At 36.7% G+C, this 16245-nt stretch overlaps 2 protein-coding genes across 2 annotated transcripts in view; both read right to left on the minus strand.

Moving 5' to 3' along the window:
* Positions 1 to 519, minus strand: part of OTOGL (otogelin like) — a 105287-nt gene extending 104768 nt beyond the window's left edge. The window contains exon 1 of the mRNA XM_032221176.1: positions 476 to 519. Coding sequence (XP_032077067.1) covers positions 476 to 519 — 44 coding nt within the window. The remainder of the gene's footprint in view (positions 1 to 475) is intronic.
* A 9418-nt stretch (positions 520 to 9937) lies between these two features.
* RPS16 (ribosomal protein S16) lies at positions 9938 to 13178 on the minus strand. The gene is made up of 6 exons (XM_032222078.1): positions 13095 to 13178; positions 12939 to 12991; positions 11785 to 11886; positions 11025 to 11121; positions 10356 to 10403; positions 9938 to 10152 (listed from the first exon to the last, which is right to left on the minus strand). The coding sequence occupies exons 2-6, from the start codon at positions 12984 to 12986 to the stop codon at positions 10007 to 10009; spliced, it is 441 nt and encodes a 146-aa protein (XP_032077969.1). The 5' UTR covers positions 12987 to 12991; positions 13095 to 13178; the 3' UTR covers positions 9938 to 10006.
* Positions 13179 to 16245: the final 3067 nt, after the last annotated feature.

The following is a 16245-nucleotide window of genomic DNA, read 5'->3' on the forward strand; positions in this document are numbered from 1 at the left end:
GACATTATGAAGGATGTCACTGTTATGTCATATTTTCTACACTTGATGATGACTGTCTTCACTATGTTCCATAGTATAGCCAATTCATTGGAAATTTTGTGAGTCCTTCTCTGGACTGATACTTTCAAACAATGAGATCCCTTTGATGTATGTCTGAATTTTTTACATCTCAAAAACCTGACCTTTTAACAGGGGTATGCAGCAGAGATGGTATTCAGCAGGTTCTGACCTGTTCTGGAGAACTGGTAGCAGAATTTTTGAGTAGTTCGGAGAACCGGTAAATACCACCTCTGACTGGCCCTGCCCCCATCTATTCTCTGCCTCCCGAGTCCCAGCTGATCGGAAGGGAATGGAGATTTTATAATATCCTTTCCCTGCCATGCTCACCAAGCCATGCCACACCCACCAAACCATGCCCACAGAACCAGTAGTAAAAATTTTTGAATCCCACCACTGGTGTGCGGACTTTCTATACCCTCTGTAGATGAAGACCGAGCAGCTTTCTGAAATCAAACTCATATTAGCTTAAATGTCTAAGTAGTTTAAGTTTATGAAGAACTGGATGTTCCTCCAAAATTAATAAAATGAAGAAGAAAACTGATCTGAGCGGCTACTAAGGGGCCTATAGCAACATTGAAAGAGCTACAGGAATTTTTGGCAAGTACTAATTGTATGCTAAATGCTGTATTCTTCATATGCGGGATAGGGTGGCAAGATGGAAGCCTTTTCTTCATATATCCAAGCCTGGCTATATTTTGCAAAACCCTACATCAAGTAGGACAAAATCATGGCTGAGAATGTGTCCTGGTCTGATGAGACCAAGGTTGAACGTTTGGGCCATAATTCCAAAAAGTATGCTTGGTACCAAAACAACACTGTACATCATCAGAAGTACACCATACCCACATGTTGATGATGGTGATGGCAGCATTATGCTTTGGGGCTGCTTTTCTTAGCTGGAACTGGGGCTTTAGTCAAGGTGGAGCGAATTAGGAATTATGAGTCAATTTTGGCACAAAAGCTTCAGGCCTCTGCTCAAATACTAAAAATAAAGATAATCTTTCAACATAATAATGATCCAAAGTTTACTTCCAAATGACAAAAGAATGGATTCATCTTTTAGAATGATCCAGTAGTGGGTTTCAGTTGGTACACCCCAGTATGGGTGTACTGGAGCCTGCCTGGAGCACCAGGCAACATTCCGGTATGGTGCTCCAAAGGGCCCACCCACCTGCCTGAACTCCTTACCTGTCCTTTAAAGATTTCGGCGCTTACACACATGCGCGTAGTGTGTACAGCACCTGTATGACACTCTGACAAGTAGCTGGAACGTTGTGGAGGCTTACAAAAACATTGCTGGCAGCTACAATGCATGTGCAATCTGCGTACGTGTACGCATCCATGTGAGCGACACCAGGCCCGTTCCAACCATACTGGTTGGAGCTGGATCCAGAAACCACCACTGGAATGATCCAAAATTGGTTCCAGTTGAATCCAATTGAAAATCTATTGGGTAACCTAAAGAGGACTGTGCATAGGAAATGCCCTCCCTCTCTGACAGATTTGTAGCGCTATTGTAAGGAAAAATGAGCAAAGACTCCCAAGGCAAGATGTGCCGTGCTGATAGATTCCTACCCCCAATGTTTGAATGTGGTCATAAAATCAAAAGAACGTTCAACAATTTATTAGTGTAAGGGTGTGCATCTTTATGCAACTACATTATTGTAAGTTTTTTTTAATTGTTGTTTTTCTCCCACTTGTACAGCTTATATGTTAAAGGTGGACAGAATTCTGAAGTGATTAATCTTGGTCTGATTTTTTTACATCTCAAAAACCTGGCATTTTAACAGGAGTGTGCAGACTTTTTGTATCCACTGTATTCCAGATTAAATGAGACACTTAAATAGGGAGAAGATTTTTCACAAGTATAACATTCGTTTGTGGGAATCTATTGTGGAAAAAATAGAACTGTCGCATCTGAAAGAGAACTCATCTACTGTTTCCCAATTATGCATTTTGAAAAGCACCAACAAAATTCCTTTTTGTCTACTCATAAAAGAGATAACATGAAAGGCTTTTTTCTGTTTTGTGTGTGCATCACTTAGTGCATTAAGGTGATTAATTTAATAAGCTAGTTACAAAGAATGAATGGATAGTTAAACATAGGTTTGCATTTTGAGAATTGCAGGAAAATAGGTACTGTATAGAAAAACTATTCCATTCGTTCCTGCTGTGATATTCACATTTCCATTCTGTTTTACAAAGACTTCATTGTAGGAATAGCAAGCACCCTTTGTTGGCAAATGTGTGTGTGTATGTGCCTTTTCTCTTCTTCCTTTTGAGGTATAGCCTACCTCAGCTGCTAAGAGATCTCCTTTTTGAGGAACTACAGTAAATTCATTCCTGAAAGAAAACAAAGAGAATCCTGTATAATCAAAGGTTGTGAATAAACCGATTCCCATGAGAGAGGTGCTTCATTCTGATTTATCTCAGTTCATCAAAGACACCTTTCTTGAGCTAAGTTATTTTTTAAAGAAACAGTTAATGTGCAAGTTTGTTTCCATTTTCATCCCCTCTTTTACAGGTATAAGAGATACCGATCTTTTGTTCATGGACATTACTTATAGTTAGAAATACGGGTTGATACATTTAATAATTGAAAAGAAATAAAAAAGGAAATGGAATAGTTTCATTAAAATTGGAAAAGGTCAGAATGACAATCAACGATGTTAAAGTTCATTAGCTCACTGAAACTCAGGATCAGGTTCTACTACATTTTAAGCTCTGCAGGGATATCAGGTCTGCTTACATTCTGCCCCTAATATATAAATTTCCAGGAAGACCACTCTGTGTGAGCCATCTTCTAGAAGATTTGAAACTATCTATTGATGAAACTACCACCTGTACAATAGCCAAATTCTGTGTTGCCACAATGAAAATAAGGTTTAACTTGTTAGGAAATAATCATTTCTGATTTATTGATCACTTTAGATTTAACACGTCCTAGCTATTTTGTTTCTAAACAATATATATATATATTACTTCATAGCCTTTAATACGTTTGCATAACTAATTCATGTACCATTATACACATTTCTATACATTATTTTAACATTGTTATGCTAGTATTTATCTCATCCACTTGATTATATTATAGTGTTGTCTTTTTTGTGGAGGGAAGTTTTGCTGGCTATTGATTGAATACATTATTATTATTATTATTGTCAGGGCTATAAGTATATAACACATTCAAGACTCATACCACCAGTTTGCATATATTAACTATTGTAATTCAATTCCTCTCTGTAGTTGGTTTTCTAGATATGTAACTTGCAACCAACTGATTTTATCTCATCAATGATTTCATAGGAATTCCTTTCAAAAAAAACCCCTTAAAGTTAGTACTCAATTTACAACCACAATTGAGCTCAAAATTTCAGTTTCTGAGCAAGGTAGTTAAGTGAATTGTGCCACATTTAATGACATTTTTGCCATAGTGTTAAGTGAGTAACTGCACTGTTGAGTGAATCATACAATAATTAAGCGAATCTAGCTTCCCCCGTTGACTTCGCTTGTCAAAAGCTACTGGGATGGTTATAAATGATGATCACATGACAACAGGACAGTGCAACTGTCATAAATATATGCCAGTAGCCAAGTATCCAAATTTTTATCACATGACCATAGCGATGCTGCAATCATAAGTCTGAAAAATTGCAAAAAGGTACATTTTTTTCAGTGCTGTTGTAACTTCACTAAATGAATGCTTGTAAATTGAGGACTACTTGCATTGTAACTACCACTAAGATAAAGATAAAAGACTCCCTTGAGTCAATTTTAGTTATTTAGAACTTCATGAACACTTCCACTTACTTTTCTTAGCAACAATATGGAAATGGCCACAGCCCTCCAGGATCTAATTTTCAACTACCCATGTTAACTTGGTTGCATTTCCTAGTGATCTCCAATCAAAATAATAATCAGATCCACCACTGCTTAGCTTTTCATGATAAGTCAGTATTGCTGAATACAGGTAGTCCTATCTGTTATTAATGTTAGAACACTTGTCACTCCTAATCTTAGGAGCATAGGTTTCAAGGTAATAATGGGGCTAATAAGATTAATAATGGTACCAACACACCAACAAAAAAATAACCCGAAAGATCCAATAAGTGATTCAAATCTAAAATCAAGATGCTCTTATTAGATATGAACCAAGTGGAAATCAGTAATCGAAGCCTAATCTTACTGATTTTGCTTTTTTGCAGTTGGTATTGTAATGAAAATGCTGACAAAAATGTAAATTTGTTTTATGCAATGCTATAGAAGAAAATAGGCAATCTGCCCAAATATTCAAGTTCACATTTTCTAATATGTAAATCCCTTTTTAAAATTTGTTATGAAAATTAACCACTTATTTTCACTATTTACTTCTCTTAACCTTATTGCTTAGACCTATTGAACATATTGTCTGGCTGGCTTTTATAATATTTTATACTAAAGTCCTTCCTTCCTTCCCTTCCTCCGGTCTTTATCATCAATACATTTATCATAGTGTTGCATTTCCTCTGTCACCTGGGATTTTGGAGAATTGCAACTTCAAAACATTTGCATGATACCAAGCTAGGCATACATGACCTAAGGCAGTGTTAAAATGTACTCCTAGATCTGCAAAATCAAAGTTATTTGTCAATCTATATTAAAAAATAATACAATATTAAAATTCCATCAGTCATGAAAAGCAGTAACAGCAACAAAATGCATCAATTTTCATTTTAATATGGCAAATACTAATAAATATAACCCATAAAAACAGAAGCTCTTTGGGTGACCTCCATTATTTTTTAAAAGTGGGAAGCAGCCCTGAGTGGGGAAAAAAAGTTTAAGAAACATAGATGAATCTAAGGCAACAGCTAAGGGATCCTGTGCTTGATTTCTGGGATCCATATTAAATAAGGATTAACAGAAAATGCCTAAATTTTCTCAAAACATGCTAGTACATTTAAGACTTTGCCTAACTGGGATTTCTCAGTTTCCAAGCAGTATCTCAAAACTATGCTCTTTCAAATGTAAAAAGTGTGTGCCCTAGAAGGATTTCTGAAATTATAAATGTGTTGTGTACATCATGAACTGTCAGAGAAGGATTGCCTAAATATATTTGTATAATGTACAGATATATTTAGGCAATCCTCCTCTGACAGTTCATGCTTTGAAAAACACTTGAAGTAATTGAAAAGTTGTTAAAAACAGCTTTGATTAGATTTTTTTTTTAAAAGTCTTAAATTTCCAAGTATTAGTATAGTGTTGTATTTCCCAACACGAATGCATTATTATGCACAAACAGGAATTCAAACTCACCTTGCAGTTCTTTTCAGGTGATGTAATTCACAAATAGATTCTATTGTATAAAAATAATGAAAATCATTCTTCCTCTCTCACAAGCTTCTGAAATTTATATTAATAATCTGAGTTCTAAAGGCAGATTTTTATTGGAGTTCAATTATTAAAATTAAAAGATTTTTTTCAAAGCAGGAGATTGTTAAATAAATACTCTTTTAACTACCAAAACAAATAAGAATGACAAAATCATCCATAGAATGCTATTTCTAATTAAACATTTATGCTGACTTGACAACACATTGCAGTTAACTAGTTTCTAGCTACTATGAGAAAAAAATTGTTATAGAGAAGAGTAGCACATGTGGAATACAATCTATTAGTAAGACGCTTTGGACACAATAAGACATAGTTCTTAGTAAACATCACTGCTCTTGTTTATAATCCAAAGAATATCTTTGAACCCTCTTTTTAATAGTATTATAATTACAATTAGTTTCAAAGAAAGGATAAAATAATTTTTATTTTTCCAGATGTTACTTTTTCCATAAAGAGAAAACATAAAGAGCATGAGTGTTTTTAAGAATGTTAAATTTAAAAACAAAACAAAGGCTTACCTTTGAAGGTTAAAAACAGAATGTGAACCCCCAAAATGTGCCACAGTATCATGAAATTGATTTTTCTCACTACATTCATTTCAGTGCAGCAGCTTAAGGTAAAAAATATTGTCCAAATTGGTGCCCTTAATTAGGAAGGCATTTTAAAAGTCATTTGCAGGCTCTTTCCAGTTCGATAAAGTGAAATGTTAGGTAGTAGTGGGGAATGAAACTAGCTTGCTGCATACGGCTTTTGAGCTTTGAAAATGCTGCAGATGCTTTGGCCAAGCTTTTCTCATTTGAAATGCATGGCAACCTGTATCAGTATTAGTTACATGAGCCCCTACGCTCCTACTCCTCTGTGGAACTGAATCAATCCTTTATAATGCTTGGGGAGAGCAGACCTGGCAAGCCACAATACTTAAGAGATCGTTTTGCATATCAGCTTTGAAGTTTCTAGCAATCAGGATCCACTGTCTCCCTTTAAATATATACATATATATTCAAAATTCAAGCATTTAGAAAAGTATCTGAAAAGTTAATAAAGTAATGTTTTCAGAGTGAAAATAACTAGCAAGCATGCAAGTTGTAATTTGAAAAAACATGTTTTTTCTTTCTTTCTGACATTATAATATTCTTCACAAGGAATCTACTATAATATTGTGGCATTTGGGGTATTTCCAATCAATTCTCTCCATCAGAGGTAATTTGAGATTGATTTTTACATTTGCTTTTCTGATATTGTTTTATAGAGCTTTCTGACTACTATGGACCACATTTTGATGCTTTCCCAGTCACTGTTCCCTTATGGAAGAGCCTCCCATGGAATCAAGAGTCACAGTGAAATTCACTTCTGGGCGTTTGATGACTAGTTAACTGTTGATGCTTTTAAAAAATTGTTACATTCCTCCCTCCCTCCCTCCCTCCCTCTCTCTCTAATTTATTATTTATTTTCAAGTTTTATGGACATTTTAATTAGTTGAATGTTTTTACTACATTGCTAAAAACTACTATGGGTCTTCATTAATTTGACCATATACAAATAGAACAAAGTTTAGATCAATTGTGTTTTAAATTGATATCAAGTTTAATCAGTTCTGGTGGAAAATCTTTATCAATTACTTGACATCATGATATATTTCATTAACGAGCTAGAAAGCAACACTCAAATGGAAACAAGGCGGGCAACTGCAGTAGTGAATCAATTTAGTACATAGAAGTATATCTTACAAGATCATTAGAAAGACTGTTCTATATTGACATTACAGGATGCTCCTTCACTTAGGAATATGATTCTGTTAACACTTGTAGGAATGTAGTACCAAATCTATTATTTTTCTCCTTCAGCTCATTTCTGGTTTCTTCTATTTCTTCACTAGTCAGCAATTGCTGCAATTGCAGAAATGCTTGGAGCCTAGCTAGCTGCTTTGACAAAAACTGAAAAAATGTTCAAAAATGAGCAAAGAGCAGCATTTTATCTTCCTAACTCATCTGTGTGGAAATAAAAAGCCATTATGTTCCTGTGCTTTAAAATGTTTTATCCAAGCAATTACAAAAACTGTTCCAAGATTTAGAGGCCAACTGACTCAGTATGATTTTGGGCAACAGTAAAGAAAATAATGAACAGCAAGGAAACCCTGTGTGTCTGGAAGTTCTTCATTTCAATTTTATTTAGAACTGGAACAAAAACAGTATTTTCTTTTAATATACGCAGAATATTTTCCATGGGAACAGGATGGTCTCTTACATACGATTACAAATCTCTGCTGATAGGACTTATGCTTGGAAAAACCTGGTACTATGAACAGTGTAACTTTAGCAGCTTCAGTCTTCTACCTTCTGTTCATTACACACTTAAAAGCATCTTTTAAAAGCATATATAAGTATACTGTCATGGCTCCGAGTAATGCTCCCAACCAATTCAAAACTGAGGCCTTGGCTTCCTCAAAAAGACTCCAGCTGAATCTTGGCTTCAGCTAGTTGTTTTCAGAGTTGACACATACAGCAAATGTGTACACATATTCCCAGAACACTGAGATTATGAACATTTTTTTCTTTTCAGACTGATAGAAAATGTTCTAGAATGTGGCTGAATTCTATTATCAGTAGTTAGGAAACAATATGGAAGTGGAGAAGCCCACTGCTTAAGACGCAGAATTATTTAGGAAAATGTGAAACCAAATAAATGAGACACACTAATTTCATAGTCATCACTAGTATTTTTTTTTTTTTCAAACAGGAAATTATCCTCCCTTTTACAATAAACTAGGCCTGTTGAGAAATCAAAAATCTTACGGATATATGAAGCTTTTGTCTCCAAGAATTCTCTTAAATATCATAATCTTTCCCAAGCTCTAATGAATTGACACATCCATGTTGTTCTCTTAGTAAAATTGAAGCATTTTTCTATTGCTTTCTTCCAGGATTTTTTCTACTTCCAATAGTTTTCAGTTCAGGGATTTCCTGGTGGTCTCAAATATTAATCAGGCCTAACCTCATTTAACTTTTCAAAATCAGAGTTCTTTACAATAGTTAGTCTATCAAAGGAACTATGGAGAATATGATTAAAATGGTGGTTGGGATTATATATATTTATTTATGTATGTATATGTATTATGCCACAACCCCTGGTATGCCCAAATATGGGAGGAAGCATACTGCTTCCTTTCTCTGTCTATCGGCTCATCACAAGAGACCATCCAGACAGAAAGCCATTATTTTTACTGTTGCCTTTTTGTTACATTTGTGTTGCATTTGTGCTGATAAATAAAGGGAGACTAGTATAGATCTATTTCAAGCTATTTAGCTCTCATCAGCCAGCCATACCCTTATATACACACATATATATACACATACATACATACATACACACATATATATATATACATACATATACATACATACATATATATACATACATACATACATATATTGAATTTGAATTCACTTTATTTGTATGCCGCCCTTTTCCCTGAGGGGACTCAGGGCGGCTCACAATTCAAAGGGGGGGGGGAAACGAGTTACAGGCATAGAGACCATACACAGCTAAAAACACAATCATACCATTCGGAGTGGGGCTGTAAGTCTTTAGCCCCAGGCCTGTCGGAACAGCCAGGTTTTAAGGGCTATGCGGAAGGCCTGGAGGGTGGTGAGGGTACGAATCTCCACGGGGAGTTCGTTCCACAGGGTCGGAGCAGCCACAGAGAAGGCCCTCCTCCAGGTAGCCAGTCGACACTGGGCAGCTGATGGAATTCGGAGGCCTAGTCTGTGGGATCTTATTGGTCTAGAGGAGGTAATTGGCAGCAGGCGGTCTCTCAAGTAACCAGATCCAATACCATATATATATTGTATATATGTATATGTATATGTTTGTATGTAGGTAGGTAGATAGGTAGATAGAGATTAAATATTGCTTTTTCATTATAGAGGGAATTATAGGCAAGACTGAGAACTTTGTGTGCAAATCTGTTAACACTACAAACTAATATCTGATATAGAATCTGGCAATACATGGGAGATTACATAGGAGACATTAGATATTTCTATAATTTGAAAATAAATTATACAAACAAGCCTTAGAAATTCTAATTAAAACATAATTACTATTTTACTATGGCCCAGAATTCCATATATACCTTCTTACACTGTGGTAAAAATATTTACTATTCAATTTAGGATCACAATCTACAGCATCCACTGGAGGACTTTGCAAGTTTTGAGAAAAGCCTATGCAGCTGAAGTGAAGCCAAAGAAACTGAAATAGGACATATTTCTTATTTACACCAGCTAGAATCAAGTGTTAACCCAATTTACTGTTTTTTAATGGAACTGTATTTTTAATGTCTAATTAAGTTAGAATTCATGTTGAATAAAACCTTAAGGCTGCACTAAAAGACAGAAGTTGAAATATGCTAATATAATTTTAACACTGATTCTAATCATGGATACATTCTGTATCATATCTATGAAGCATCCCCCCGAAACATCACAAAAACAGATTGAAATATAGTTCTCATTAACACAAGTTATTTATTAAATTTTATCCTTTATTTCAAATAGACAAAAGTTTCCTTTTAACGATAGGATTTTTGGTAACGTGCACGAGCACCAGGTCCACCAAACTTCTTGGACTCACAACGTCGAGGATCAGCAACTAACAAGGTCCTATCGTACTGGATGAGGATATCCTTTATTTCCTTCTTAGAAGCTTCATCAACATCTTGAGAAAAATAAAACATGTGTATTAGACTTTGAAGCTATTGTTCATAATCAGTCCTATAATATTGCTCAGAAATTGTAACTTATAGGAAGTATCAAGAAGTAAAATCTTTGAAGAAACACTTAATTTATATGGTCAATATTGGCTTAAATATACATGGATGGAATGAAAAGCAGCAAAAAATAAAGTTAATGAAAACTTACATTTCTGGTAATAAGCCACCAGTGCTTTGGAAATAGATTGCCGAATTGCTGTAGAAGAAATAAGTAAAATAAAATATTAAGTTGAAACAAAAATGCTGCATGTTGTAGTAAACGTTAAATCAGATATTTTCACTATGGAGTCTTTGGAGCAATACTTCAGATTTACATAAGTATTTATTTATTTGTATCTCTCTTTTTATTTTTACAAAAAACTCAAGGTGGCAAACATATCCAACCCCACCTTCTTCCTATTTTCCCCACAACAACTAGTGGGTTAGATGGAGAATCACTGGTCCAAAGTGACCCAGCTGGCTTTCAAGGCTAAAGTTTCAAACAGGAATCAGAGTCAACTGCTTTCTAGTCTGGTGCTTTAATCTCTAGATCAAACTGGCTCTCTGGTATCTATACATATGTATAAACAATGGTAAATAGCAATAATCTGCTACAAAGCAAATCACCAAATACAATACAGCAGACTTCTCTAAACTTGTAAATTAGATGGACTATCAATCTAGCTAGCTAGGGGCTAGTAAAATACATCTAGAAATATCCAGTTAGAAAGTGATTAATACAGATGATAACAGATTTTACAAGTATATATATTGTTATATTTGGATAGCTGATACATTTAATAATATAATTTTCTGCTGTAAAATGAGCTGCTCATACCGTATATCTGAGCCACATGTCCACCACCCTTCACACGGACTCTTATGTCAACTCCTGCAAAGCGCTCTTTGCCCAAAAGAAGTACTGGTTCAAGCAGCTGGGAGAGAAAAAGCATTTTTGTTATAGTCCTAAACAACCTTCCCATTCAATGCAGAAATGTCTGCGTAAACATACATTAGATTTATAGAATACAGGCTATCAGTATTCTTTGAAATAACTATTTTTACATCACCAAATGAAATTATAATAAATATTCTGTTTTCATCTAAGAAACGTATCTTGCATCTTAACAACTTACCCAATTATTTTATATTTTAATACAATATCCTTAAATTTCTCCAAGAGTTACAACTAACTTGCATGCAATGACACAGAAACAAACTGAATCATTCCATTTGTTTTTAATCCTTTACAGTTTACTGTATTCCAGCACAAAAGTACTGTATACCAGGACTAAACAGTACTGACAGAAGTCATTCAAGCAAACATCAATATAATTCTTGCCTAGTTCTCCAAAAATGCATGTAAAACTTTGGAACTTTAATGACCATACAAGTGATTCTGAATAACATGGACAAAAGGGTTTTACAAAAATGCTAAGTATATTTATCAAGGGACAAGTCAAACCCACTTGGATTTCACTCTCCTTTTACCAGAACTATAAGTTTTTAAAGAGAAGAGGAGGGAAAAATTAAAATAAACAGTTATTAGTTTATATACACAGACAAAACATATTATATTTACAAAGAAAATCACTTACTTTGTATTGGAGAGTTCTGGGTTCAATCATTTCCAGAGGCCGTCCATTCACCTTAATCAGGCCATTTCCTCTTTTGCAGTGAGCAACTGCAGTAGCAGTTTTCTAAATGGGGGTTGGGTTGGGTTGGTAATAAAAATATTAGGCTAAGTTATACCATTTAAGAAAGATAAGCACTGCATAAAGTATAAACATCCAGAATAGTGCACTACGCACACCACTGTTAATTATCCTGGTATATATATCTTGCTATTGAAACCAATCAACTGAAACTCTTATCTAGCCCACTTTTTGTTGCCATGAAGCAAGAAACCTAAATTATAGATGCAACTGTCAATCAATTAAGAGGAAACTCAAAAAAGGAATCCAGGGATTAAAAGATGAAATAAGTACATTCTATTGCGAAGCCACTGAGCTCATTCCAAACATTTATTTATTATGTATGCAATGTGTTTGCCAGGCAACTCTGGGTATTTGAACATGAACTGGTGTTAAAGTGCCTTGCATATTCGGGAGCTGGCAAGAATGGGTGTTCATGAAGGATAAGCAACCTATTCTCTACAGCAGTGGTCTCCAACCTTGGCAACTTTTAAGACTTGTGGACTTCAACTCCCAGAGTTCCTCAGCCAGCAAAGCTCTATGGTAACAGTCATTTTGGTTAACGGTAAAGGATGGCGGGAATTGTGGCACCCTCTTTCCATCTTATTCCTCCACGTAACCCCATCCCCACAACAGATCTAACAGCTTATCCTCCCCGCCATCCCACGTGCCGCAGTTAAAAGCGCCGCACGCGGAATAGAGAAAGCGCCAAGGGAGCACGTTTTCCTTTGCCAAGGTTTAGGCCGCAGGTCTTTAAACTTGGCAACTTTAAGACTTGTGGGCTTCAACTCCCAGAATTCTCCAGTCAAGTTTGAAGGCCTCTGGTTTAGGCCAAATCCCGCCATTCAAGTGGGAAAACGTGGCTGTGGGAGGAGTGGCCATTGCGCGCACAGAAAATGAGAAACGATGGATACTTTTCGGCGTCGGAAAGCCGGCCGGGCCAAGCTAACTTTCGAGCAACGAGCGCAATCCGTTGCCCCCGCTCTCAATTTCTCGGCTTTTTATGGCGGAAGAGGCTAGGGGCTTTAGGCCCGTTCGAACTACCACGCGAGCCTCACCTTCCTGCCGAAAACCTGGACGCTCTGGAGGGGCCCCTTAGCCGGCATGGTGCCTGAAGGAGACAGAAAGACAAACCAACGAAGTGAGTGACCAGGCCGAAGCGCCCCCTCCCCACCCGTGCAAAGCTTGGACGAGCAAGAGGGAAAATCACCCACCTTCTGCCCAAGCAGCAGCGAAAGAAAGAACAGGGTTTCCCAACTAACTTTCCCAGGGGCCGGCTCGGCCGGAAAAGATTTAGCGTCACTTCCGGAAGCGCGGTACCGCGCTTTCCGGCAGCCGCTCTGGTTTCTGTTTTTGTCTTCCAGCTCTCGTTTCTGTGGGTGGGGCGGCTTGTCGGAATAGGCAGGTTGTTTCGGCTAGGGGTCTCCAACCTTGGCAACTTTAAGACTTGTGGACTTCAACTCTGGGACTTGAGGTTCACAGGTCTTAAAGTTGCCAAGCGATGTCTTTCAGTGACAGAATGGGACTTATTCGTTCCTCCTACTAAGAGCAGATGCACCAAAGACAAATTCCTTGTGTATCCAATCACACTTGGCCAATAAAGAATTGTACTGTGTTCTGTTCTATTCGCGGTTTTTTCTCTCTCCGATTAAAGTATGATTTCTATCCACTTATTTTAAAACATGGAGGAGTGGCTGTCAAAGATATGAATAGATTGTATTCACGTGTAAGTTACATTTCGGCATATTACGCTGTGGGAAACCAATCGATTTGCTTAGCTTAATTTCGGTGTCTTATGCAGACCCAGAATTCTTGTTTGAGAAGACAGTGGCTTCACCAACCATGGGTAAACAATGTGTGGAAATGCATGCTTCAGATCAAGGTGAATGCTAGAAGACCACTATTGCCAAATTACAGCCATCTGACCGGTTAACTTCGGCTTGTTTTGTTAAGTTTAGTCATGGTTGCAGTAAGATTATCAATTTATTTGTTTTCTGTGGAGCTTCAACTTTGGATTCAAGATATTTAGTATAAACTGGAGGAATATTTCCTACATTTAATAATAGAGCGCCCTGGTGCCACATTAAGACTAACTTGAGTTAGTCTTAATGTTATAAAATGGCTTCACACTGATTTTTGTGCCACAGTGACCAGCTTACAAGGTAGGCTTATATAGAAAGCAATTAGTTTTCTTAATTAAAATTCATAATCTTATAATGAATAACTGATGCCGCTCCTCATCAATTGAAGAATACATATGAACACAATGACACAAAAACACAACCTGTATACAGGTAATCCTCGATTTACAACCATTCATTTAATAATGGTTCAAAGTTATATTGAAAAAAGTGACCTATGGCTGGTTTTGCCATGACCATTGCAGTATCTTCCTGGTCATGTGATCAAAATTTAGATGCTGCTTCCAAGGGTGGGGATGCATGCATGTGCTTGCCTGCCATTTTCATGCCCCAGTTCCAAAAGTCTCAATGCCTGGTATTGGGCCATGGCCCAGGTATTGGTGACCCCTGTTTCATTTTTTTTTCATTTTTATTTGGGGTTTTTATATGCCGCCCAATCCCAAAGGACTCTGGGCGGCTTACAAGAAATATAAAAAAAAACATAACGACAAAACAATTTAAAAACAACAGACACCCCTCATACATTAATTCTAGTCGGGGCCGGACCTCAGCAGTGATGTCAACAGTCCCAGGCCTGCCGGAACAGCCAAGTTTTTACGGCTTTCCTGAAGGCCATGAGAGTGGGTATGGTCCGGATTTCCGGGGGGATCTGGTTCCAAAGAGTCGGAGCAGCCACAGAGAAGGCTCTCCTCCGAGGGCCCGCCAGCCAACATTGTTTGGCCAACAGCATCTGAAGGAGGCCCAATCTGTGGGATCTTACCGGCCGCTGGGAGGTATGTGTCAGCAAGCGGTCTCGAAGGTATCCTGGCCCTTCATGCTATTGTTTCAACTGGGAACTGTGTTTGTGTGTGTGTGGGTTCCGGCAGTCACTACTGCTGGTTTGCTCATGGTTGTGCCTTGTACTCGCTTGATGCACACTGTGTGCGTATGCGCAGTGCAATAAAAATTGTTCTGCGCATGCTCAGAAGCAAAAAACAGAGAACCAGTTCGGAGGCATAGCAGGTCTGGGTCGCTGCCGATTCCAGTGACCCAGGGCACCAAACCACTACCGTTTCAGCTGAACCAGTCCGAACCAGTAGGAAGCCACCACTGGTGTGTGTGTGAGTGTGAGTGTGTGTATGTGTGTGCATTAAATATGACTGGCGTGTTTATTTTTATTGTTATTATACACTGCCCAGAATCATTTCTTGTGAGATGAATGGCCATGTAAATTTGATAGATAGGTAGGTAGGTAGGTAGGTAGGTAGGTAGGTAGGTAGGTAGGTAGGTAGATAGATAGATAGATAGATAGATAGATAGATAGATAGATAGATAGATAGATAGATAGATGATAGATAGATAGATAGATAGATAGATAGATAGATAGATAGATAGATAGATAGATAGATCTTACAATCTTTATATATAAGGGAGCCTTTAATCTGATTCATTTTGATATCTTCTGCTGCACTGTAAGGGAAACTTGCATGAACAGTTTGTTGAATGTCTCTCCCCTTTCCTGAAATGTTTGAAAGAATTAACTCTGCAATATATATTATTATAATATTTTTCTATTATTCTTTCTTTTAAAAATGTTATGACTTTTATATTTTATTTCTTTTTGTCAGAAATAATGTTGATGTCACAAATTTTGTGTTATGGCTTGTAACATTAAGATACCGATAGTCAATGTATATACGGTACAGAAATCTGTACATTAGGTGAACTATGGACTGTTTGCAATTATACTGCAACTTGAATGTTCTGTTTAGACTTAATCATTTATAATTGAGTTTATTTTACTTTATATGTTAGTCATGAATCACAATAAATGGTTTTTTGAAAAGGCCACTAAATACTTTCCAGGACAACCAATTGAACAGAATCTATAATTATTGTATGCAGTTATATCAAATATATTGTAAACCAAACTGCAGTTGTTGGAGCAACCAGAAATGGCTGAAAAACATGAACATGATTACATGTTTATATGCATGTGCCTCTTATGCAGTAATTATTTTAATTTCGTGACTTGACTCTTAATATTTACATTGTTTATATTTTGCAGTTCTAATTACGGTATTCCCAGAGGTTACTGAAGCATCTTCAAAGTAGTAGTGCTACGTGGTCCAAATATATTGCGTTTCTTTTTTTGTGTGGAATTAGGTGTTAAGAAATGAGAGATAGGAGACTTACTAGTTGATACTAAATTTACCCCTTAACATCATTTCAAGCTCTAAAGGGC

Source organism: Thamnophis elegans, chromosome 7 (assembly GCF_009769535.1).
Source record: "Thamnophis elegans isolate rThaEle1 chromosome 7, rThaEle1.pri, whole genome shotgun sequence".
Lineage (NCBI taxonomy): Eukaryota > Metazoa > Chordata > Lepidosauria > Squamata > Colubridae > Thamnophis > Thamnophis elegans.